The sequence below is a fragment of the Zosterops lateralis genome (genome assembly GCF_965231275.1).
Source record: "Zosterops lateralis genome assembly, chromosome: 16".
Classification (NCBI taxonomy): Eukaryota; Metazoa; Chordata; class Aves; order Passeriformes; family Zosteropidae; genus Zosterops; species Zosterops lateralis.
In genome coordinates, this window is record NC_139776.1 from 6,423,625 (window position 1) to 6,450,534 (window position 26,910).

The window sequence follows — 26,910 nt, forward strand, 5'->3', positions numbered from 1 at the left end:
CTTGAGCATGCAGAGCCTCAGGGAGACATGTGGGTTTCTCTCCTCTCAGTCTCCTCTGCAGTCCCTCTGCAGTCCCTCCAGAAAGATGTAGTTCCTTCCGTTCAAATAATCCGCTCCCCTAAAGGCAACTGATTATTTCCAGATTACTGTCAGTCCCAGCATGAGTCTCTGACACCAGTTAAATTGGTTAGAAGGCCAAACACCAGCCCAGGCTCATGTGGCCCATGGGGTTCCATGAGTGGCCCTGGTTTCCATGGGCAGTAGAGGTTTGGGACACCTCGGACATCCTTGTCTGGATGAGCAGGGGCCCACTGAGTCAACCAAAGGCATCCTCCAGTGCATACAGAAGCCTTAATCACACCCCTGGACAGAGATCTTGGGGTTGTGTGTATCTCAGACAGACATATACACACACTGAGAAAGAGAATACACACAGATATACACGCACAGTACAAGGGACCCAGCCCAGCATTCACCCAGAACACGGCCAAGGTCCTGCTGAGCTCACTGGGGTCGAGGACAAACCACAGCTGAGAACAACCTTCCAAAGAGGTTCCTCTCATTACCTACAGCACTGAACTCATGCTGGACAAAGTAATCTGAGTTTTAGCTTCCCGCTTCCCTGGAATCCTTCTGTTTCTTTTTCTCTGATATTAATGTGTTATTGCGATCATTTGGTTCATTAATTTTTAGCTTTTCACCCGATTGTACTTTGGAAAATGCAAGAGGGAGAAATGTGGTCGTGGATGCCTTCAGATGTTTCTCAAACCATCTGTTCAAGAGCATCTGAAGCCCACATTTCATACAGGAGCCTCCATAGCCCTGGTGAACCATGTGTCTGTCTTTTTGACATTACAATCAAAGCAAAACAAACAGAAACGAGATGCCGCAGCTAATTTTCAGCCTGATTAACAGAAAAGTAATCACCCCCCATTTACCATTGATCTGCTGGCTTTCTGCAGCAGGAGGGGTGAGAAAAGCCCTGGCACAGGACAGGCTCCCTTCTCTGGGGATATGAGGGAGAGTGGATTTGTATTTGGAGCCTGCAGGGCAGCAGTGTGGTCTCGGAGGTGGGAAGGGTCCCAGGGCCCCGGCAGCACGGCCAGCCTGGGGAGGAGCAGGGGCAGTGCTTGGCTGGGGCAGGAGCAGGGTGCACACAACACCCAAAGTGATGGGCAACAGGAGGCTCTGAAAGCATTTGTTTTTTAAAGGGAGGAAAACAAAAAAGGGGAAAGGAGTACATAGCATGGAGAAAAAGGCCAGCATCTCTTCTGCTCATCACAGCCTGGGCTCCACCTCTGGGGCAGGTGAGCTCCTGGCCCCCAAGCAAGTCAGCACAGAGCATTCCCAGCACTTGGATGTAGATGCAGACAAGCTTGTGGTGGAAAAACAAAGCAGAAACCATAGAGAAAGGATGTAACCTGTCTCTCAGATCAACTGTCCCATTTTACACTAAAACTAAAGCAAAAGCCACCCAAGAGAAATTCCAGGTGACCCCGAGCCTCTGCCACACTGACCCCATCACCTCCTCACATCTTCCCAGCCCAGGCAGCAGCCCTCCCAGTGCTGTGTGGGCAGAAATCAGCACAGCCACAGCAGCCCTGGGGTCAGAGGGCAGGACCTCAACAGCCACCCTGTGCACTGGCAGAATGCTTGGGATGCTCCCCGACCTCACAAGACAATGATATTCTGCATAGCACAATCCATGCTGTGCCATGCCAGCATCCCTTCTCTAGATTGAAATATAATAAGGTAAAAAATAGTGAAAAAGCTCTTTCTGTTCCATTTGCTGCAGGGGGTTTGTGGTGTATCAGTTATGGAAAGAAGGATATAGGAAATCAGCCACTCCCTACACATCACTAAAACAGGAGTAAGCTCCAGCTACCTCCAGGTGTAAGACTATTTCCTTACAGTGATGGAAATGCAAAGTGGAAAATCCTTTCCCAGCTGAAACAGTAGAAGTGTGGAGCTGGGGTCTGCTAAGAGAGACAATTCACCCCCAGGAGCTTCCTGAGTGAAACATCACCAGCAAGTGGGTGATTAACTGTCAGGTGGGCAGAGAAACAGGATGAGTTCTCTTTGCTAAGGGCAGGATGACACACTGAGCATCACCGGGAGGCTGCTGGAAATGCGAGTGGGTGGAAGATTTGGGATGTGAATGTAAAAGACCCAGAAAATTTTATTGGGGAAAATAGGCAATTTGGGCCCCCCTCAAATGCAAAATTCCTGAGGTCTGAGGCATTATCAGATGGAAGGAAAAGGACGTGGGAACAGGCAGAATTGGTATTGTCCTAAGAGAACAGAAGGAAGGAGCTTTGGTGCTGCCATGGCAGCAGAACTGAACGATATAGAATAAACTCTAAAGCTCTGCACAGCAGCTACAGACCCTCAGCTTAAACCTTCCTTGGGCTGGGGTTTTGCAACAAAACCCATCAGTGTCACAAGAGACAGATGCACCACAGGAGCAGGAAACAGCACCTGGAAATGACTCTGATGAAGGACCTATAAATAGTAAAAAATACTCTCAAAAAGGACAGGGAAGGACTATTTTTACTCCTTTCTGTGACATAAGGTTGAGAAGGTAGAAAATGATCAGGGAAAAACCTGCAACTTCTGTGAAGAAATATTGTAACACAACTTCAGGTTTCAAGTAAATAAATATGAACCCTGCAAGACAGGACCAAGATTCAAAAACTAGAAATAAGGCTAGTGACTCAGAAACAAGACTAGATAGTCTCATTAGATTGCAGGGATGATGGCTGGTGCAACCCTGTAAGGGACTGTCAGACATCAAATTTCCTTGGCTATGGAGCTGATGGGGCTGAACAGGGATGTTTTTCTCATTGCACTGTAAGAAATGTGGATTTACCCTTTGATGCATCCAAAGTTTATTGCTGGCTGAGGTAGGGCAGTGGAGCAGCCAGACCCTGGGATGAAATTCTGACCCTCCTGATGCCACAGGCAGATTTCAGCCAAGATTTCAGCCTTGGTCTGCTCCCAGAGAGCCGTCCCCAAGTAACACTCCCTGCTTTAATAATAATGCTGGATGGAGGCTGCCTTCACTAGAGCTACACTTAAGACCTCAAGAAAAAAAAAAAAAAAAAAAAAAAAAAAAAATCTGGATAGTTGAAACATGATCTTGGAAATTTGGGTTATTTGGCAGGAAAGTAGATGGAGTGCTACAAAGATTCTGCTTGCAAAGTAAAGCTCAAATGAATGACAGGAAAAAAAAGGGAGGGGGGAGAGGGAGAAGGAAGGAAGGAAAGATGAAATTTTCCACCCTTTAGTCAGCAGTATATCTACCCAGATATCTTTGGTTGGCTTTTATGCCAAGGAAAAATTAGTTTCTGGCCTCTTACAAGCTAAGAGGCGTGACAGAGAGGTACATCTGCAGAATGGCAGGCTCTAGCTGTACTTCTGAAAAATGTATTCGTTGTTTACAAAATTTAGGCTTGTTTTGAGGAATGAGATGGAAGATCTGAAAGTCAAGCAGATGATCTCCACTGATCACCAGTGAGTTTGTGTCTCATCAGCCAAGGAAAAAAAAAGTGATTCAGCTCCAGAACTGCTTTTTAAAAGAACTGGATAATATAGGACAAAAATAAATAAATAAATCGCAGAATTAAATACTTCTAAGTGGATGAAGAACGTCCCAGAAATATCCCAAACACCAGCCCTGCTGCTTTCCCTGGGAGTTGTGAATGGAGAAAAGCTCTACCACAAGTGACATTTAGGTCTGCCCTTGGAAAGTGCTCACCACGATCCAGAGCACGCTCTGCACCGTGGGCTCGAGGCGTGGAGGGAAGATGGAGCAGGGAATGCGCTTCCTCCCGAGGGAATGGGGTGGACAAAGGGTGTCTCTGCCAGGCCACCTCGTGCCGTGCCAGAGAGCCCTCCTGTGTCCCACGGAGAAGCAGGTCCTGCAGCCAGAGGAGCTCGGGAGAAGTTGCTGATGCCGTGACGTGGCGATGGCTTCGTGTTCCCCACGTCACCTCTGCCCAGCACGGGTGACAGAGACACAGGCAGATTGTCACCTCTGCCCAGCACAGGTGACAGAGATACAGGCAGAGTGTCACCTGCCCCTGGGCACACATTAAGCCTGTTTTATACCAAGTGACTCAGCTACGACCCCGGCAACAAAATAAAATAAAGAAGCATAAACCAAAGCCCTGCTGTCACCCCTGTGAGTGTCTGCCAGCTCTGCCTGTGCTGCCACCACTCTCTGTAACCCTCCCCAGCCTTGCTACCTTGCAGCTCCAGCCCGAGGCAGACTGGAAGGAAGGTATGATTTAAGGTCCAGCATACACGTAGATACATCGGACTGCACAGCACAGGAAAAGCACGGTAATACCTAGGAATGCTTCCCTCGATGGTGCCACGACATGGTACACACACGCACACACATAGAAATCTACAGGGAATGCATGGGCATGGTGTGTTGGCAGTGATACAGACCTTGGCGATGGTTCGGGCTGCTGCTCTTTCCTTTAAACAGAAGCAATAGTACATTAGCATGGTGTCAGGTGGCAAAAGATGTTGCTGCTTCACTGTTAAAACATAACGAAACGACAATACCAAACAATACAACTAAGTGGAAGTTGTGGACAGAAGAAAGGGAAAGGAGCACTTAATTCCTGGAGTTTCTGGCCCGGACAGAAGATCACTGGAGACTCACACAACCTCAGAGAAGACACATACAACGCACAGGGTTGTAGATTTCACCCCAACCCATCCTTGTGGCTCCGCACCACTGACACCTGAGGGCCGTGTGATTTGTGTGAGCACAGGAGGACTTCTGTGGGCTCAGAGAGAGGCCCCCTTCCTTTGGAAATGCACTGCCCTCATGTTTCTGCACATGGGGAAGGGTTTGAATGGCTCCCATGACCTCAGTGCATTTGCTTTTCCTCCTGGGCCATTGGGACAGAGCTCATGTCAGATCTCTGAATGCATGGACTCACGCCAGGTGCTGGGGTTGGACATAGGTGGGAAGGAGCATGGAACCCCTGCCCTGGCATCCCGACACCTCAGCTGGGGTTTATGCCTCCAGAGCCTTTGGCAGCTACTTTTACAAAGCAGTTGGCAAAGGCGACATGGAGGGGGTGGGACATCACAATCTGTGTTTGCAGTTTTGTATTGAGATCTGAAACTGGACTGCCCTGAAAAAACCATTGAGGACAAAGTGAGCTGAATGCCTACAAAAGGGCAGCCAGGACACTGCAAGCCATGCTACGGCCACACTGAAAAATACCCCACACCTCCCCTGAGCAGGCATTGTGGTGGTATTTCCCTCCAGCAATGAGGAAAACCTGCTCTGCCTTCAGCTGCTCTGATTCACAACTCTTACATGGGGAATGGTGTTTAGTGGGGACCTCGACCAGCCCTGCCCCTGCAGCCCCCCAGAGAGGGAGCAGACCATGTTCCTCAGCAGATACAGCTCTGCCTGCCCTAACACAGGTGCCCTCTGAGTGTGATGCTGCACCAGCCCTGGCCCTGCCACTGCGCAGGAATGACCACTGAGACCTCCACAGAGCCCAACCCCTCTCCCTCAGCTAAAGGCAGCAGCCTGGAGAGACTAATAAAAATCACTTTTCCCCCCTCTGCTTCTTGCTCAGAAAACTTGGAAGCCTAGCCTCAGTTTTTAGATCAAATACTCACATTTTAAAATTTTCAGGCTGACCCAGGGGTGTATTCTTTATGGAGGCACACAGCTCAGGGTTGGATGGATGGCCTGGATGCCCACTGGCACCTCTCCATCCCTCCCAGGGTCTGCACCTCCCCATTCACCAACAAGGCAGCCTTGACTGCTCAAAAACCCCAAGAATTATCCCTCCCAAGCAGAGGGTAAAAGTGAAGGACTCCCACCCTTCTGGGGGATTCATGTAAACCTTGCCACAGCCAATTTAGCAAAAGTGTCTCACTGCTGCAACCTTGCCTGCTGTCACTGGAGGGAACAGAGAATGAATTAACACATCATGGGCCTGAGTGTCCTCTGAGTGTGGTGAGGAGCAGAAAGGTCAGAGGAAAACTGGGATCACTACCTCCATCAGCCCCTTTGAGACTGTGACTTTGAGTTGTCAGTCAAGCACCGTGACATTGCTCCAGAGCCAAGTTAGGCTGAAGGAATTCATGTAGAGCATGGGAGAGGGGCAGGGAGGAGGTCACTGAGTGACCCATGTGGGACCAGCTGTCAAACCTCTTTCATCTTCAAGGATGTCCATATGCAAAAGGCAGGAAGGAAGAAAGGAAAAAGGAAAAAAAGGAAAAATATTGCAAAGTGTGTGCGTTCCAAACTCTCTTAACTCTGCTGCTAACCTGAATGTCAGTCCCGACTTGCTCTTCAGGTTCCTCAGGAGCTCCAGCTGGTTCAGAGGAGGGATGAGTCTAGAGGGAGAAAACAAAGAGCATTAATATCCAGACAGAGCTGATCCCAGAGCCTCCTGTCTCGGCAACTTCCCCTGCTGCCCCATCCTTTCAACCAGAACCAGCTTTGTGCCACCAACTGCAGCTGGGGAACAGCTCAGGAAGGATGGAGAGGGTTTGGCTGCTACTTCCAACAGTGTCCTAAGGCAGAGCAGTGGGGTAAGAGAGAGAAAGTGACAGCAAGAGAGAGAGAGAAACTTGTCTGCACCACTGGATTTTGAACCTCCTCAAAAACAAGGAGCTGCCAGGATTCCTGGGCAGCCTGGTGGTGTTTTGGCAGAGCTGTATTCTGGCAGGTTGGCATTGCTAAATGGAGAGAAACTCCAGCTTTGGGGGAAAATAGGAAAACTCAACCCTGCTGCTCTTGGGAATGCGGGAAGGGATGGGAAGGAGCAGCTTGTGGTGCAGAGAAAACAAGGACTTGGGGTTGGGAGCATCCCAGGAGAAACAGCAGTGTGCTCCAGGGTCAAGTTTAACCAATTCCCTACTCTCCATGTCAGGTTTTGCCGCAAAATGAGACAGAAACTTGTGTCACTGCCTTCCAGAAACCACAGGGCTTCCTTCCCTTCTCAGTAAAAAAGAAAAAAGAATCTGACAATGAGAATCTTCATAAGAATTAAAAATCCAGTGAACAAACATCCTGTGGCCTATCCTGCTTTTGTGCCTACAGCCATGGAATTAGCTCCACATCCATTTTTGGGTTCTTCCCTGAGATGCTGGGAGACCAGGGCTTGCTCCATAAATATTTAATATTGATATTCCCAGCCAGGTTTTCAACCAAGAGAAACATAGGCTGGAGGTGTCAGGAGGAGACTGTAAGAAATGAGGCTTCAAATAAAATAAAATAAAGGGAGAGGTATTCATGCCCACATTTTTCCAGCCATGATGAGACCAGTAGTTTCACACTTTAACTAAAAAAAACCTCAACTCAACTGGAAAAGCCTCTTCTCTGCAGGCACAAAACCTATCCTCAAAACCACAGTGCTTCAGCAGAGATTTTTGTGTTCACAAGATTGAGGCAATCAGAAAATTTTTCAATTCTAAGTATGGAGAAAAGAATAAAAATAGGCCTGAAAAATTTTGGCTCGGCTCCCCAGTCGCTTCCATTCCAGAGAAAAGCACATCCTGATCTGCTGAATTAATGATCCTCTTCATTCCAGACATCAGGAAGGAGCTGACCTTGATGCAGTGGAGCCGTGCAAGAGTGCTGGACTGTCACCTCCCTTCAAACACACCGTGGGGTTTGGAGATGCACTCCAGGTTGGGAGAGGTGGTGCATAAAATCCAGCACAGGGTGTACTCAGCAGGTAATGAAGGGTGCACAACTCTTCTTTGGTGAGTTAACTCCTCAGGGAGGTCCATACCCAGCAGAATAGAGGAAAAATTGCCCCACTTTCTCAGTTGGGACTGCAGATCCTGGGCTCTCACTGGTGCTAGTCTCAGCTGAGGAGCTCATTAGCTCAAAAGACTGGAGGATTCAGGACTCCAAAAGGAACTGTTTCTTTGGCATCAGCCCATGGTCTGCAGTGTGCTGAAGGTGGCCACCACCACAGATGCTTCCATGAGGAAGTACAGACACACAAGAAACACAGAGATTCCCCATTTCTGTGGTTGGTTCATGGGCCTGGTACACATGAGGTGGAAATAACCATTATTTTACTGAAATAATTATTATTAAAAATGGGCAAAAACTTACACATATACTTGACCTGAAATTTCATCTCAACTAAGTGCTCAGCCTAACCTACCACTGCAAGAGCAGCTTGGGGAGCAGCCACTGCACCACACCATTTCTCCAGAACCTTAAAAAAAAACCCAAAAAAAAGGCAGAACTCTGCCCAGCTCTTGAACTGAGCTTTGCTGTGGAATGCTGGATGCACGGCACCCTGCCCTGGTGTGTGCCCAGGGCTCAGGGGACATGGTGCCACTGTGCCAGGTGCAGAAGGAACCTCTGGCTGGGGCTCCTCACGTTTTCTCTCTCTCCTCCTGGTCCGTGTGTCACTGGTTAGCGAGGGAAGCGCGTTCCGGTTAAGGGGGAGCTGGCTGAGGGATCCGCACACCACGAGACACACACAGCTCATGCCACCCACCACAGCAACTCTTCTGAGCTGCTGCAGGTCCCCTCCCAGCTGCCTCCACCACCCCTCCCAGTACAGCACAGAGAAAGGCCACGCTAACTCCAGGTGCTGGCTCCCATATCCACAGGGAAAGGCGGATCCGCTGTTCCTGGGAGCACAGACAACTTTTCAAGCATTAGGGGACAGGAGGGAGGTCATGCCTCGGGCCAGGACACCACCAGAACCTCACAACACGAGGAGGGCAGCAGCACACGACACAGTGGGAGCTGTGCAGATACATCACGACACACACACGGACGCCACGATGATTTTTTTGAACAGTCCCAGGATGAACAATTAAGGAGACAGTGACAAGGAGATGGGTGCTGGAATGGGATGGGAACCTAAATGAGTCTCCATGCAGTGCTGGAGTTCCTATGAGCAGCCAATTTTTGCCCTAACCATGACTTTATGTCTCCAACTGAAGCTATTTTTCACGACTGAGAACATTTATGGTGCTTATAAAATACTTCATTACAACAAATGGAATGGAAGTGGCACATTCTTATGCCTCTCCCAGTAGTAAAAAAATGTCTGATTCTCAAAACAGGCTGCTGTTCAGCACAACAGGAAAATATATTCTGAATATTATACTTGCAGTTCATTGATGCAATTTGCTATAAATTAAGCACACAGAGCAGTAAGTGTGATTTACTAAGGCTGTAAAACTTGCATCTGTGAAAACTGGAACTGGGTTTCAAAATCAAACACTAAATCACATCAGCTCTAGTGGCATTACTGCATCTAGTGAGGATTTAAACTGCTCTAAGAACAGAGCTTGCCCTGCAGTCTTGAAATGCAAGTCATTTATTCCTCATCTTAAAATATTAACTTGACTACACCTTCAGATACCCATCTCATATAAAATACGCCTGTGATTTGCAGATCTACTCCCTTCTGCAGAACCTGAGATAATATTATTTATCATAAATCTTACACAACTACATTCAGGACTTTGCATTTGGATTGATCCCCAAAGTTTAAGTCCCAGATTGATAATAATAACTAAGCTAATAACTGCTTAGCTCTATAGGTGGGTTTTGGAACTAAAAACTGAAATGGAAAAGTCCTGCTGAGATGAAGCATTCTTTCACCAAAAAATCAGATTGGATTACTCAAAGAAATGAATGATCATATCAGTTTAGCGTCCCAGATCTTTCTCTTCTCCAGGTTTTACCCTCAAAAGCAGGCACAGCTGCTCTGCAGGTTTTATTCTCTGCTAGCACTGATGTGCCCTGTGGTGCCACCACACCAGCAAACTCAAAGCCAGCATTACCAGGTGGGCACAACTCCTGCAGCTCAGAGCCAGATAAATGACACAATGAAGGATGGGAGAAGAGGGCTGGAGAGAGGGAACACACGAGAGTGAGGGCAGAGGGAAGTGGAAGATGAGTGGGGATGTTTTCTTGTTAAGCATTTCATGGATCAGGGGAAGTTGGAAAGACCATCAAGAAATCATCCTTAACAAAGCAAGCTTATCAAGCACGCTCCCATCCTCCTCCCTTACATCATCATTTTGAGTTTCCCAACACTTGTGTGTACCAATAGCTAAAATGTACATGGAGGTGCAAGGGGTTAGTCTGTAGCAGCAGGAGGGCATGTCTGCTTTGGGCTTTCACTCATTCCTTGGGAAAAACTCATCTTCAAAGGTTTCTGTCTTTTTGTTTTGTTTTGTTTTGGGTTTTGTTTTGTTTTTAATTCAAGGCTTTGCATGTTACAGTCCCAAATGAAGAACAAGGAGTGACATGACACACACTTTCAGAGTCACATGCACTTCATACCTGGAGGCACCATACGTTTGCGTTTGCGTGCTTTTCAAGTGTTTTCACCAAAGAAAACCAAAGGGGTAAGAGAAAGAAAAAACAGGGGGGGAAGTTGGGGTGGAGGAGAGGGGGAAAGAAACAGAATAAAGAAAATTAGCATATGAACCAAGTGTGTCCCCGGGAGCAGATGCTGAGGGCAGGCTCACAGGTGAGCACAGGAGCGTGGACTGAGCTGGCTCCCGCTGCGGCTGCTCAGGGGCCACGGCACACCCGTGTCACCCTCGGGGACAGGCAGCTGGCACCTTGCTCTGAGAGCAAATGGGCACCACGGGGCAGGGAAAGTGTGGGGGCCTCCCAGAGACCTTCCATGGGACATCCACAGCCCTCAGCCCCACCAGACAGGCACTCCCTGGGCTGGGCTGCTGAACAGGCAGGATGTGCCCATGGGTTTGGTTTTTTTAGTGAAGACCAATATATGAAAGTAGCTCAGATCAAGGCCATGCTCTCATGAGTGACAATAAGAGTAGATTTTTTTTTTTTCCAATAAATCCAGTGGCTGATGCAGAACAGGTTATTTATGATGTCTGGGTGCACCAAGCCAACTCGTGCATCACAACCCAAACCACACCTGCACACACAGAAGCCTTGTGCATATTTCAGAATCTCATTCTGCCACATTCTGGATTTAAAGATGGAATTTGAGATTCTCTCAGAGGCCACCATATTTTCCCCCAAACAAATCAGAGTAGCTCTACTGCAGTGATTGGAGTGATGCTCTGGAGCCAACGTGAGCTCCTCCAAGGCATGTGTAACAAATCTCTCATATCAAGCAGCCAAGCCTTTCCAGAGATGCCTTGGGAAGAGATGAGCTAAAGGCACAGGCTCCTGCTATGAAAAACAAGCAGCTCAGTGTTGAGCAGAAAGGATGCTGAGGTAGTGGTGACTGCAGATCATCCCTGGGCACCAGAGAGAGGGATTTTGTGTTCCTCCAGCCCACTTCCAAACCACACTGTGCACTGCAGCCACATGTCAGCAGCCATGGCCTTAAGGGGCTGCTGGGCTTGATGTGCTGCTATGGCTGCAGCAGCACCAGCAGCAGCACAGGGCTGCCAGTGACTGCCAGCTGGCTTGGGGAAGTGGGGAGGCAAGGAGAGATGGTCAGTGTGAGTGATGCAAGCTGCAGCCAGAATATACAGTTACTCCCTTTTTTAAAAAAAACAAAATCCAGTTAATTTATTTGGCAGAATTCAAAATAAAGTCAGAAGCAGTTCACTGCTTTTGTGGTTTTAAAAAAAAGCAATTTAATTGAGGGCTGAATCCATTGGTGCACCCACAGCTCACTCGCCCAGGTGATGTTCACTTGATCTGTGCACAAACAGGAGCTGGGATTTAAGGCAGAAGCTGAGAGTCCAGAGAATTCCATTCCTAAGGAAGCCCAGGGTGACACTGCTGTGTGGGGCTGAGCAGCACCCACAGCAGCAGACAGCAAAACTGCTACAACCCTGCTACAAATCTGTCCTGGCTTCTTACACAAGATAAGCAGGCTCTCCAAATTACATTTTTTTTTCTCTTTCTCCTCCCCAGAGTTTCTATTTAGCCTTTCCTGGAGATCTTCAGCTCAGATTTCTTCCTGTATTTTAGCTCCGTGGAAATACAGGTTTTAACAAGGGGGTTGTGTAGCAGGTAATCAAAAGGGTGTCACTGCATGTCTGGCTGCACGGTAAGTTCAGTATTTCAAAGAGCAGTAAAATCTGTCAAAGTCCACTGAAAACAAGCCCTGAGTGCCTGCATTTTGCAGTGGATTTTGGGCCAAGCTCTGTCCTCATCCCCTCCAGTAGCTGACCCCAGGCAGTGCTGCAAAGGTACAGCCAGAAGGTCAGACACCGGGAGGGAGAGTTTCAATGGGTGGGTTTAATGGTATTGGAAAACATCTTTGTTCTGTTCTGTTGGGTTGTTGTTGTTTTGGGGTTTTTTTAGACAAAATCTTCAATTCAGTTCATAAATTTCTAGGGGAAAAGCAATCAATCAGACACACACTGGGAATGAATCCAATGAGAACTTACTGACCACAACAATGGCACTTCCCACGGGGTTTTATGATGGGTTAAGAGGCTGGCTGCTGTGTTTGAAATACAGGCTAGAGCTTACCCCAGGAAATATATCCAGGCTGCCTGCCTGAGGGCTAGAAGGCACCAGTAATACAGAAAACAGGAAGGGATTATTCCTGCAGTGGCACAGGGAGTGGGAGTGGGGAGATGGGGCACAGGGAGCCCCATCACACCCAACAAAACCCCACAGAGCTACAGGAACATCTAACAAACATATCCAACCATTCCACAAACCCAGAGAGTCATGGACAACCTCTAAAAATACACCAGGAAGGGGCACATGGCCCTGCCCAGGATACAGGGAGGTGTGGGGTAAAAATGAATGGAATATTGTGCATTTTAGCTTCTGAGGAAGCCACCAGGCCCAAAGGGGACATAAAGAAAGCAGTTCTTCCCCATGTCCTGGAGGGCTGGGAGGCATGGCAGGGGACTCTGTCCCCAGCTCCATGAAGCTCCAAACCCCAGGACACTGTGAATTTCCACAGCACTGCTCTAACCTGTGTGGTTTGACCTTAAAAACCTGCCTGGTTTTACTGCAGGTAAAACCTGCAGCAAAAAAACCTTCAAGGCAGGTGGGTGCTGCTAGAACACTCTGGTGTTCAGCAGCCTCATCCATCACAGTCCCAATGTCATTCCCTGTTTGTGTCAACACCCTGGGATGGATAAATGAGATACAAGAAATGGGAAAACGCTCCCTGAATCCCGAGTTAGTTTTCCTTCTCTTGGAGATAAAAAAGGAAAAGAAAGGAAAGGAGGACCCAGGGAAAATGCACCTGGAGAGTGCCAGGCTGGTCAAGGGTGGGAGAGAAGTTTGCTGAAACGCAGAAGGACCATTAGAGACCAGTTGGACCAGCAAGGAGAGTCTGAAGAGGACACAACGAGCTGCAGGTAGGGTGAGGGTGGTGTTTACCTATGATCCAGGGCAGCTTGGAGGGAGATCTTCACACCTGGGCACGGCAACTGTCACAACACAATGCAACTACCAGCAGGCGTGGAGAAATAAAAGTGAAAAGAAGAGCATGTACAGACACAAAGACATGGGAAGAAAAAGAAAAAAAAAAAAACACAAAGCAACACAGAAATTAAAATCAAGTCAAAAAGAAAAACAATGAAAAAATACAAAGCAAAAAAAACCTCCAAAAGTAAAAGCATATACCATACAACTTATTCAACCAAAAAAAAAAATTAAGTAAATAAGCAAAATTATATATTCAGATAACAAAAAATAACTATGGAGACAGTGGCATCACGAGGAAGGCAGGGGAGGAGGAAGCTGGAGGAGGAGGTACCTGTACATGGGGACGGTGACGGTGCGTTCGTAGTACTGCCAGGTGGAGTGCAGGTCTGTCCGGGACAGGTTGGTGGCATAAAATCTCCACGCCGCCTGTGCAGGAGAAAACCCAGTGAGATTATGCACCCAGGCACAGCCAGAACCACCCCTGGGTTTATAAACTTCAACCAACACTACGTCCTATGGGATGGATCCAGCACTCCGCCTTCTCCTTGGTTTGGTAATGATGGACTTGGGGTGGTACCAATGATACTCCTGACATGTGAGCCCAGTTAAAAAAGCTGTGGATCCCAGGCATTCACTGCCAGGCTGAGGTCAGGATGGGTGTTGCTGCTCATTAAGAAGTGAAAAATGTGGAAAGAGAGGAGCAAGGGAATGTAAAATGACTAATTTCAATTCTCCAAGATATACACCAAGGCCGGCCTTCTGCACGGACATCTGTTCTTGTGAAGAAAATGCTCCAAACTGTACCTCTATATCAGGATAAATATTCTCTTTGGGGAGGAAAAAAGGGTGAAAACAGACTGTCCTAATGCATTTGTCTTGCTGAGCTGGCTGTTTACTGAATTCCATGCCTTTTCTCTCTAGATTCCCTACCACATATGCTGTTTTCCCATGCTTGATTTCCTGGCATTTATTCCCAGACAAAACCAGTCACCAGCTGCTGTCTCACACCTTACACACACGGCTCCATTTGTCTCCTCCCCATCTTCTAAAAGTCTGTGAAGCTCCCCAAAACCAGGATGATGAAACCACAAGGCTCCTTGGCTGTGACCCTCACCTGGATCAGGCCCGCTGCTGGGTTTCTCCTCTTCTCAAAGTGTTTTTGTCGATGCTGCTCTTGCACCTTCAGAGCAAATCCTGAACCCAAGATGCCCTGGAGAAGAGAACAACAATTTGCAACTAGCAGGGGTTTAGTTAAGCTTCCACTTAAAAATGGTGGCCAGCTTTCCCCCAAAGTTTTTTTCCTGGCTCATTTTTTGGTTCAAACATAGAGGAAGGAAGGAGCCTCCATTCCAGCAGCTAAGGCAGACACTCTCCAAGGGGTAGCAAACTTTGCTGGCACTCACCGGAATTGCAAATTTTCCCAAACTACCTCCAGCCAACTGATAAAATACAAAAGAACCCCATGGTGCTGGCATTCAGCAGATTATCCCCATAGGAATCCAGATCCTGCAACACACTGAAATGCACTGCCAAAGGGACAGGGGGAATTTGCTGAAATGGTGTAACTGCAGAATAACAGACTGCATTGGGTTATAAGGGACCTTAAAGCTCATCTCATTCCAGCCCCCTGCCATGGGCAGGGACACCTTCCACTATCCCAGGTTGCTCCAAGCCCCATCCAACCTGGCTTTGGACACTTCCAGGGATGGGGCACCCAGAGCATCTCTAGGCAACGTGTACCAGAGCCCTGACCACTCTCACAGGGAAGGATTTCTTCTTAATATCTTCTTTAAACCTACTCTCTGTCATCTTAAATTACCCCAAGGAACAGCCTTCTAGGGGAAAAAAATGCTTTTTATTGCCTCCATAAATATTTGTGCAGAGCCAAATTGAAAATTCCCATCCCATTTGCTCATGCACACGATGCCCAAGTTGGGGATATTCAAACTGGCTTTCCCTTTTTCTCCCTCATTTTTTGATAACCAAGCCACAGAGCATCACAGTCAGGAGGTGTCAGAGTGAATCATGTTGTGGCTGTTAAGTGCCACCAGCTCCAGGGGCTGGGGACAAGGCCCAGGTGAGCTCAGCACCCCACACTTACGGCAGGAAGGGCGAAGAAGGAGACGCCGATGAGTGTGAAGGTCGCCGCCAGCAGCCGCCCGTTCCAGGTCTGTGGATACTTGTCCCCATAGCCAATGGTGGTGAGGGTGATCTGCAGGGAGGAGATCAGTGCCCAGCCCTTGGTCAAACAGCCTTAAAACTGAAACAACCCAGACAGAACTCACCCAACAGCCACAGCCTCCCAGAGGAGCCGGGTCATTGCGTGCCCTGAGCTGCCCAAGGTGCAGCTTGGGGACCTGGGGGACCAGCAGGGACAGGCAGCTCCATGGGATGCAGAGACACCCCAACACCCTCCCTGCTCACCTGCCGGGTTTCACACCAGTTGGGAGCGTTTTGGTGCCTTTTGCTGTCACAGAGAGAGCTGCCATCTGGTGCAGAGGCTGGCGGCAGCTCGGAACCTCCCCCGGGAGGGGCTGTGCCTTCGGCAGGAGAAACGAGCCGGCACCGTTCCCCCAAACCCCCTTTTGGCAGCTCAGGAAAGCTCTTTGCATTGCACAAAGATCTGCTGCTGTTTATTCCCAACCTTCCCAGCAGTGCCCATCAGCTGGTCTCCACTCCCCTATTTAAAACCAGTCTGTTAGGCTGAGAGGATGAATTATGACTCCTTCACACCACCTCATTTAGGGATGGGGTTTGTGCTATTGCAATGCACCAAGAGAGAGCTGGCAAGCTGCTGTCTGTATTTTAGGGGAACACCTGAGAATTTTGTTGGAAACAGAGTCCCCTGAATTTCAAACTGCAGGCAAAGACACTTTTTCGCACTTCAGCCCATGGACATCATTAGTGGGAAATGCTGACTATTTCCCTAAGGCTTCCAAGAGGATCTGGAGAGCCTGGGACTGGCAGGGCAAGGCAGAGGGGGATGGTCTGATTAGAAACATCTTTGAGACTTCTGATCCCAAAGGCTTTCCCTGTCACACAGCCTCCATGGACAGAGCTGGCCCCAGGAGTGGGAGCTGACACCATGCTGATGTGGCATTGGAAAAACACATTCAATTTAGAATAAAAAATCACTTTTACACAAATGGAAATAGGATCCCAAAGTGCCTTTTAATTGGGCCCACTAAAAGCCTTATCAATTAGATTCTATTTTGACCAAGTGGTTAAAAAATGCATCAATGTGGTTAATCCTTGCTGAAATACAGAGTTGGAGCAAGGCACTCTCCATAATCACTGCAAAGCTGGTTTACAATATTTTCGTAATTTCTATAGACGAGTGTTGGATGCACTAAGATCAACCAAGGGATGAGCATCTGAACCTGAAATTTGATTTATGCCATCTCTCAACATCTGCCCATATCGGACCCATGAGCTGGACTCTGACAAAAACTGTTTATTTTAATGAAGCTCATTTTTTTTCTGAACTTCTCAGTGGCAAAACAGTCTCAGAAGCAGAAGGGATAAATCTGCCCATGGTTCTTCCCAAACTGAGCTCTGATTTGGGCTGTCACTTTTCCCTCATTGTTTATTTTCTCGTTATGTCAAATTGGGCTTTGTTTTTATTTTTCTCTCCTAACTAAGGGGCTTGAAAAGCAATTTACTGCCTATTTCTCTTTGTTGGAATGGAAGAGCTGCTTGATCAGCCGATTCCTCCCCAAGCCTGTTATTGGGATTTGATCAGATCGGGGATTTTCATTACATGCTTTGTAATCAAGGCCAAACTAGTGATGGAGCAGAAGAACAATAAGGCAAGAAGATTAGAACGTCATTAATTCTCTCTTTGTTAATGGGGTAATCCAATAATTCACATGCACATACACAGCAAACCACAAGTATTGGCCTTTCAGCAGAGATGTGACGGGGAGCGCTCGCCCTGCTGGAGTCTTTCTGCTACTTAGGCCCTATTAATTCTATGAAATTTATTCCAGTGTGTTCAACAGCGCCTCGCCCAAGTGCAATTTAAATAATTAAAGGACAGAAATACTTGTCAAAACAATGATCAAAGCACCCTGTGGGGCGGGATCTCTCACTGACCCACCTCTGTCATGACAGAGCTCAATCCCATGACTGGGAGCAGACCAGTTCTCAGTTCCCCTGCAGCTCCAGCTAATTCAGAAATGTGATCCCCTAACAATTTCCGTGAGGTTTATGTAAGAAAAAGAGCTAAATGGAACAGCCTGAAGCCATTTAATCAAAATGTTAACTAAGCACTCTCTAAGTCGATACCTCACGTAAGTGATAGACGATGGAGGGTTAATGGACATTTTATTTTAATAACCAGCAGCTGCTCTATGGAAATTACTTACCAGACCCCACCAGAGTGCATCTGCGTATGTATCAAAGTGCTCATTTTCTCCCTTCTCGGCCAAGTACACCAGGAAAGAGGCCAGGATGAGGCACAGGAAGCCAATATACCAGGCAGTAATCAGCTCCTGCGAGATCATTAAAAGAAAGAAGAGAATAATTGCAGTCCTGGTGTGCATCTCCAAATACTGAGTTTCTTGCTTGCTGCTGGATCTGAACTTTCCCTGCACTTGTTTAAGTTTTGTGGCTTTGGCTGGAGATCAGTGATGGCACCTTCTGAGATGGGACCATGGCTCTGGCAGGCCTGAAGACCAAACCATCCAAACACACTCAGCAAATGGAGAAGGGACTGTTAAGAGATCCATTAGCGCAAGAACTGGAACTGAGACTTTAAAAATTCTGATATTTCTCCAGTTCACACAGCAAAGTGGAGTTGAAACTGAAATAGGAACCCTCAGACCTCTGGAGATTCTACTCAGGGCAGGTCCAATCCACTAAAGGAGGAGGAGCTGTGAAGTTGGGGTCTGGATGGACTATTCCCCCATTGCAGGGAAGTTTTAATTTGGAATTCACAGGAGTGATTATTTTGGGATTAGGTTAGTGCCAGGGTGGAAAAAAGAGACCCACAAATTTCCTACGATTTTTTTACACAGTGCTGGAGAAGCTGGCTAAGCTTCTCTGGGGAAAAGAAAGTGAAGGAAGCAGGAGAAATGTTAAAATCATAAATACAGCATCACGAAACAAAAAATTAGCAACAACCTCTTCCCAAACTGATCCTCTGACACCGGGTATTGGTTCCATGACTGGAATCTCTCTCTCCCTTCCCTTCTTGACAGGTGGAGTATGGGTTTAACCTATACTTCTGAGGCTCTAGCTTGGCAGAGAAGTGGCAAAAATTAATTAGCAAGACAGCATGATCGAGTGTGTCTTGAAAAATCAAAAAGGTCTTAATAAAGAAAGAAAAAAATTCAAAAACAAAGGCAAAGCCAAGCACGGTATAGAGAGAAGTCTCCTACTTGCTACAACACCTCAAAAAGCCTGGAACTTCTTTGTTCTTTCTTTTTAGTACTCAACAGTTTAGGTGGGCTTTTTGGCTTTTGGCCCAATGAAATTAACAACAAGCTTTGAGTTTCACTCTTGGAACCCAATCCATGCTCCTGTGCTGGCGCTAAGCCAATTACAATGAGAAAACCACAGAACTTTCTAGTTAAACTTCCTAAAATGTCTAAAGGTAAACTGAAACTCTTTCCCTATTTGGAAGCACCTGCTGGAGGTGTAAAGTACATTACTACAGCAGAACACTCCATCAGACCTTGTATCTCTGACTGTGTCGCTGACTCTTGTATCCCTGTGTTGCCTACGGTGTCCTCCCCATCTCCCCAGGCCTGGAAGAGCTTTGGGATGGAGAGCTGAACCAAAGCAGTGTCTCTGGTGAGCAGAACACAAAGAGCAGCTTTGTGACCTCTCTCCAGGGCCTTGCTCACCTTGCTGTGTGCGTAGACCACGGAGCCCAGGAGCTTCCAGGTGCCGCCGCGCCGGTCCATGCGGATCATGCGCAGGATCTGCAGGAACCTCAAACTCCTGAGGGCCGAGGTGGCAAAGACGTTCCCCTGGGAGCCCGCTGCCAGCACGGCAATGGATGCGATCAGCACCATGATGTCTGCAGGAAAACAGGGCAGGGAAGGGTGAGGGAGCACTGTCAGTCACCACCAAAGGGAATGGCTCTGCCACTGCCTCGGGGTGTGTGTGGAGGGGGTTCCTGCACTTGTGTCCCATGCTGGGAGGACAAAGCACTAATCTGAGACTGGGTGAAAGGAGCCGCTGTACATCTTGTGGAAACATCCTGGTTTCCTTCTCCATGCTTGTCATTCCCATAGAAAATGGGTCGAATGCTGCAACACCTGAATTTTGATCTGATTCAGTGTTAATATTGGATTAAATCCTTGCCAAAGCCCCTTCTTTTATCAGCCACGGCTGCCTGTTACACAAAGCAGGGAATTCCATCTCTGGGAATGAAAATCTATACATCCTCCATAGTAATCCTAAAGTGCTTAAAGGACAAAGAAAGTCCAAGAAACAGGCCAAGAAAAAAAGTCTTGCTCAATACATACCAAAGATCCCATAAACCTCCTTCCCTGATTTGCTACACAAATTTTATAGGAGTGTTTTTCTGTGGAATAAACTGAAATCCTGCATATGACCATTGCCAGCTCCCAGACAGTCAAAGGCAGTCTCTGTAGCAAAGGGCACGGCCACTCTGTCCATTTCTAATCCCAGAAAACATCACTGCTGTGCCCAGATGGCCCCTCTCACAGGAGACTCGCTGAGTGCTTTACAAACAATAATTAATTAAGTCTCACAACTCCCTTGTGAGGCAGCTCAGCAGCACCAGGGAAGGCAAAGTGAGACACGGAGTCTCAATGACCTGGGAACAATTTGGTTGGATGCAGGATTGCAGGATTCCAGTTCCCATGCTCAGCTTCTCCTGGCTAAACACTGTTTCTGTGGCTGTGGACAGCTGTCAGTGATACTTGAGGTATGCAGGGCACTGGGATGGCTCCCTGGTCAGCAGAAAACAGGGAGAGCCCTGTGATGAATAACAAAAACCACGGCCATGGATCAGGACTTCTGCCTTTGGTTTTTTTCCTTTCTCAAGGTGACCATGAAGCAGCTGAAGTTTATCCCCAAAAAGACATGGAAAACACTGAAGCACCATGTAAACAAGTGCTGGGAATGGCTGTCCTGGACTGGGAAATCTCTTGCAGCTCTTACCGATGACACAGAAAGGCTTGCGGGCAAATTTCAACCGTCCTCTCCAGCCCCGGTAGCGGCAGCAGCAGCCGGCAGCCCAGATCCGCACAAAGTACTCCACCCCAAACACCACGATGGTGACGATTTCCTGTGAGGAGGGAATTGTGCCATTAGTGGGGGAAAAAGACGATGGAGAGTACGCTCCCAAATCCAGGACAAACCCACGACCTCAGAAAAATACACCTCAGAAAATAAAATACACAGAAAAGAAAATACACCTCGGAAAATACATTGCTGAGCTGTCTGCGCCACTCAGCAGAGAGCCCAGGCTTGAGAGATCATCAGATCTCTGCTGCTGTGTCTTCCCTCCCCAGCATGGTGAGAGGTGCTGCACGTTGTAGTCATGAACTGGAGTTTTACACCTCCTCACATTGTGCTTGTTTCCCCATCACAGGACTGATGAGCACCTCGTTGTCTCCCTACCACCAGTCTCCAGGACTCAGCTCAGTTAATGCTGAGGGAAGAGCAGAGATGGGAATCACTGAACAGGAATAATCCTAGATGGTGACAAAAGGGGATTTCAGCTTTTTCCCTAGACAACTGGCCTGGTTGCCTGTGTGTACTGGGAGATCTGGTGCAGGCATGGTGTAGATCCTCCATCCCCTGATGCCACGTGAGCTCTTTCCATCTCTTTCCATCTCCACCTGAATATCCCATGCATGCTCCCTTCCCTCTGAGATCTTGTCTCACCTTTCTCATGTGTCAAACCCAGTGAAGGCCTAATTAGTCTGCAGCACCTTTTGATTTGATGTAGGGCAGGAACAGGTAAGAGGAAAACAGACAAAAGGAGAGGAGACAGGTGAATCCAGCAACCGTGGATGTTTTTTAAAAAAATTCCCATTTCTGACCCACAGGCCTGAGTGGTCCCCTTCTTGCAAGGGACAGCTTAAATTCTTGCCTCCAACACCCCCAGTCTCAGGGGTCTGTGTGGTTTTGACTTTATTTTAATACCTCACTGTCAGCCCCCACTTACCAAGATGTAAAGGGCCCCTTCTGAGCTGTTCTGGTACTCATCAATGGTTGAAAAGACAGACAGCACCAGGCAGGAGAACACTAGTAGAAAACTAAAGAACACGAAAACGGGGAGAGAGAGAAGGTCAGTCTTAATGGCAGTAAATTTTCATACTCATCCAATGAACTCAGAGAGCAATTTTGGATATATTTCTCTGAGTGCTTACTGCACAGCTGCTACACCACCATGTAAAAAGGGTAAGTCAAGTGCCCAGTTTTGCTAACTGGAAGGGTTATGTGTGGATGGACCCACTGGATTATCCCCAGTTTGGCCAGTGCCAGTCCAGTTCCCCTTCCAGCTGGCAGCTCTGATCACTTCTGGTATTTTTTCTCCATGGAAGTGTCAGCTCTTTCAGCAACACGCCTCCAAAAGCATCCAAATGAGCAGGGATATTTCTAACAGGGATAAGAGGGGAGCAGACTGGCTGAGGAGCAGGAGCATGGGCTGAGCATGAGCTCCACTCATGCTCTACTTATGCATTTACATCCACAAAAGCTCACACAGAAGTGGTGCTGCGACTCTTGCCAGAGTAGGACATTTTTGGGTGGATTTAATGTTCCTTTCTCAGGCAGGTTCTCCACATTAACTCCCCACTGCCTGGAAAGACTGGTGACTTCTTGGGTTTGTTGGAGCATCACTGGGAGGTGAGTGGTTGTTACTCTGGTTTTCTGTGGCCAGACGTGGGACAGAAGAGGGGTTTGATCCAGCCCAAGGGAATGTGATTTTGGTGCTGTTGGCACTGGGGAGGGAGATGGGCTGGTCTCTGTCCCAGCTCTTCAGGGACAAAAGAAGCTTCATCCTGCCATAATGATGACAGGTCTCTCAGCCTCTAATTTAGCACAAAACCGGAGAGATGCTCAAACCCCATCGTGCATCCAGATCTCATTGACATCTACATGCACGGGCAGGCTCCCAAAAGCAGCCTGGGCAGTGCCACCCCAGCCTGTCACTCACTGCCTGCCCCCATCAAGGCTGCCCAGTGCTGGATGTTCTGATGCAAATCAAAGGGCAGGGAATGAGTGACAGGAACACAACTCTCTCCTGACACTCAGCGCCTGAATCCGCAGCTGCTGAGGTGTCCTGGCATCTGCTCAAGGATGGAGGCTTCCACCCCTGCCCACTGCTTGCTCCAACAAAAGCAGGGAAATTAATTTACTCAGGATCGATTTACTAATACAATAAAGTAGGCCAGCGCAAGGAGAAACTAAAAGCTGCATTCTTTAAGAGCATTAAATAATTCATCCATCTGACTTTGTCTCACATTCCTACAAACTGCATTGTGAATATTTATAAGGTTTGGTTCTGCTGGTGGGGGCTGCTGCTTTTTGGTGAATAAAGGAAAGGAGTTTCACACCACCAGGTCGTGCTTGTGGCTTTGCAGTGACCATTAATGTCACAGTAACAAGTAAAAATAGGGAGACTTGTAGTATTTATTTGAACCACAGGCTGAAACGTGGTGGTGAGGTAGGGACTGCTGGAGGTAAGGGACCTTCAGAGCCATCTCAGCCAAGGCTGAGCTTTATCAGCCACAAGATGAATCCAGCATCCAGCAGATAATTGCCTGATTTCTCACTGCAAATTTCTCCTTCTCACACCAGATTTGGTGTGCAGACACTTGAAACAACCTCAGGAGAGTAAGAAAACCTCACTTGCAATCCCACTCATGATGTCATTCAATGTCTTGTTCAGGTCCCACTTCAATATCTTTTCTCCCCAAGCTGGTTTTTAAAACCCTTGCCATAAACAATCCCACCACAAGCTGCCCTGCAGTCAGACGGACTCCATCCATCCCAACATCCTCCAGACTGCTGGGGCCATGCCCTGGGAGCTGGAGAAGGGGCCCCACTGCTGCCCACACTGTGGCAGGGGGAGCAGAATCCCTCACTCCAGCAGAGAAGGAGCTGCAAGTAGGTTGCTGCACTCCTGGAATGGCCCAGATTTTGCTGCAAACTTCTATGTTGAAGTGAGAAACAAATGAATAAACAATGAGAGAAGAAAGAGAGAAAAAAAAAAAATCCCAATAATGGAAAGGGATCAAAGGCAAAGAGAATTCTACATTTTCTGATTGAAGAACTAGAATGTGAGTTGTATTTATTTTTGTGACCAAACATCACTGTAAAGTGCCTGAGGAAGGGCTGAAAGCAAAGTGCCAATATCAGAAATATCAGAGCAGGCTTGCACAATGTGTTTGCTCAGTTGATCACCGTGGATGGATTCAGAAAGAAGCCACTATCAATTCATGAGTCCTGGCAGGGACACACACCACAATAAAAAGAGGCTTCCTGTATGTTCAGTTGTCATGAGACAGATATTGATGGGACAGGGAAAAAAAACGGAATAGAAATTGCTTTATCACTTCAAATCCAAAGGATGGATTGTGCAAGGCGTGGTTATGGGGAGAGCTGGGGCAGCTCCAGGTGTTACTGGAGCACTTGGACACCTGGGTGCTGCTTCTCCCCCTCGCAGCACATCCCTGCAGTCCCATCCTCAGCCTTCTCGTGCTCCTCAGCTCCCCAGTGCCAGCTCAGAGCTGCTGCAATTTCCACTCTGGGCTCCCCAGGGCTTCCATTGCCAGGGAGACCTGATGCAGATCAGGCTGGCAGGGCCAGCATTAATTACAGCTCTGCTGAGCACAGGAGGCAGCAGGGAATGCACCAGCTCCTCCAGCAGAGCATGGGAGATCCATGGCCAAATCCCACAGGGACAAAAACCTCCCCCTGGCTCAGTCCCAACAGGTAAGGGATCTCCCTGTCCCAGCCACCAGGTAAGGAGCAGTCTGCCAGCAAGGGATGCAGGCTCTGGATCAGCACAAGATGAGCTGCACACACATCCCAGAATTGCTCCACGAGGATGCACAGCTTCTCTGCCTGACCATGGGGCCCACCAACCTTTGAGGGGCTGGAAAAGGACACTCAGGGAATTACACCTTTCCACAAGAAAACTGTATTTGGGGGGTTGAAGTCTGTCTGGCTCCTGGGAGGCTTTGAGGGATCTGCAAATACCCTTTGGACAGAAGAGTGGAAGAGGGAAGCTGAGAGGTACGTGCACATCAGGGCATGTATCCTCTGAGCTGGCACAGGGGGAGGGCAGTGGGGAACAGGAAGCTGGACTCTGCTTTAATTCCACCTAATCTACCCAGACAGATCAGGAAAGGACTTCAGATATTAATGGATAGCTAAGGAAAGGGAAACAAGCCAATAAAATAGTGCAGCAGTTGGGATGAATCTAATTTTTAAAGCTACATATCTAATGAAAGCAAATTACGTCTGCAGCCTGACTCTGGGAAATGTTCATGTGCAATAAGGAACATTAATTAGGTCCCATCTAATGATTTTTACATTAAAGATGCCAATTCTGCTTGGAACATTGGAGAAAACAATATCCTCCTCCTGAGCAGCCAGGTCCTGCCCCAGGTCCTGCATGGTTGGAGTCAGCACCCAGCATCCCCAAAACTCCAGGCAGGATTCAGAGTGGTTTGGGAACACTGTCTGCACTCCAGAGTGACAGGAAGGAGAAATCTGCCTCCAGCCTGTTGGAGAAGGACACCTCATTGCATTTTCCCACCCACCACTCATTCCTGCAGGCCCCCAGCACCTTCTGCTGCTCTGACATCCCCCACACCTGTTGCTGAGACCTTTAAGCTCAGCCAAGACTCAGCTGTGCAAATCTGACTGCTGCTAATACCAGTAAATCCAAAGACCTCCGAAGTCTGACTTTACATCCAAAGGTTATGTTGACTTAAAACACCCGTGCAAGCTTCTTATTACAATTTTTAAATCCTGGCACAAAATCTGCATATCCAGATTTCATATCCACTGTGCTTCAGGTTAGCAACAGAAAAAGGAATGACTGAACTCCCCCTTGGAAATAAAAATACTTAAAATGGCATGAAACATGAAAGATTGTCCTTCTCTCTTTTTATTTTTTTCTTCCTCAGTGAAAGCACATGATGGAATCATCATAAAGCTTCTCAGGTTAATCATCTAATTTGCCTTCCAGAAGATGCCCCCCCTGGAATCCACACACCCATTTACATAACAATTTTAAAAGGCCTCTAAATTTATTCCTGAAATACTCATATTCAAATAACATTCACTGACATTCAGAAATGTTGGGGTTCCTCTAACAAAGCACCACTAACTAACAACTGGATTCCTGGATGTGATGGAGATGGATACAGCACAAGGAGGTGACAAAAGCTTGTAAGAAGCCACTCTGCTTGTTGCCCACGGATAGCTTTCCCTGGGATTGGGAAAGGCCATTAATGATTTGTTTAATTAGAACGGGCAAATCTAGAAAGGAAGGAGTATTTCACTACAGGCATTCAAGAGCTGCACAACGAAAAGCAACTTAAAGCATTTAAAACACTTGAAAATTACTTTGGGAATGTAAACAAGGCATTGATAATTGTGCTAAAATAACACTGATGTGCTTATGTGCAATCCAGCTGCAGTCCCAGTAAATCCATTTGCTGTGGGCTCTGTGAAACGCTGAAGTTCAAGTACCTGAAACTTTGATGTAAATCAAAGGCCAGGAAAATACAGAAATGACAATAAGGGAAGGTGAAAGAGCACCCACAGCAAAGAGAAACAGAGATTGGCACATTCCTTTTAGTGCTCAGAGAGCCTGGAAATCAGAATGGGAGTATCTGCAGCTCAATTTAAACCTCCATTGAGTCAGAAGCAAAATGCTGAGAAAGCCGTGACTTTTCCAGGGATAAAGACTTTGTCGTATGGCTCCTACCCTTAGCCAGGAGCATCCATCATCTTTATTCATGTAAGCAATCCTGCTGTGACTTGCAACCTGGCTGCTCGTTTCCAAGGCTGAATAGAAGCCTAAATACCTCACTCTGGGTTCCCACATCCCTTGGTCTCAGCCAAAATCCTCTCCCAAGGCAAATTCTGTCACTAGAAGAGCTGGAAATAGAAGTGGAGAGTCCTGCCTTTTGGTGCTGTGCCTTAACGAATGCTCTCCTTCCCAAAAATAACTCCTGGTGGCATCTCAATCCCCTCAGGTTTGGCCATGCCCAGCCCCATCCTCCATCCTGAGATTTTGCTCCTTGGATGAGCCTGGAGGATCCCTGAGCGTCCATGCAAGTAGGAAACATTGTTTGTGGTGAGCACACTGGCTGGCTCCAAGGCAGGCATTGTCATGGTTTATAAGCTTTTTAATAAATCATTATCAAAGGCCTGTCTGGGACAACATTTACAGCTCCTGTGAATTCTCAGTGCACTCAGGTGATGCCTGAGCAGCCTTGATAAGAACCCCCTTGCTTGTACAAAGCCATAAAGAGCAATATTGTAGTGTGTGTGAACTGTGAAACGGTTTGGATTGAAAAGGACCTTAAAGATCATCT

General features: G+C 47.6%; 1 protein-coding gene across 4 annotated transcripts in view; it reads right to left on the bottom strand.

The window, feature by feature from the left end:
* Positions 1-26,910, bottom strand: part of KCNQ2 (potassium voltage-gated channel subfamily Q member 2) — a gene marked incomplete at its 3' end in the record, with an annotated part of 66,118 nt that overhangs the window by 20,410 nt on the left and 18,798 nt on the right. For 2 of the 4 annotated variants that reach the window (XM_083873453.1, XM_083873451.1), the window contains exons 2-11: positions 21,516-21,606; positions 20,504-20,630; positions 19,216-19,391; positions 17,734-17,859; positions 15,468-15,578; positions 14,481-14,576; positions 13,698-13,792; positions 10,319-10,348; positions 6,313-6,381; positions 4,452-4,485 (exon numbers count right to left, since the gene is read on the bottom strand). In XM_083873453.1, coding sequence (XP_083729579.1) covers positions 4,452-4,485; positions 6,313-6,381; positions 10,319-10,348; positions 13,698-13,792; positions 14,481-14,576; positions 15,468-15,578; positions 17,734-17,859; positions 19,216-19,391; positions 20,504-20,630; positions 21,516-21,606 — 955 coding nt within the window. Of the gene's footprint in view, positions 1-4,451; positions 4,486-4,627; positions 4,681-6,312; positions 6,382-10,318; positions 10,349-13,697; positions 13,793-14,480; positions 14,577-15,467; positions 15,579-17,733; positions 17,860-19,215; positions 19,392-20,503; positions 20,631-21,515; positions 21,607-26,910 lie in introns of all 4 variants that reach the window. The other 2 variants (XM_083873452.1, XM_083873450.1) reach the window with 2 other exon arrangements.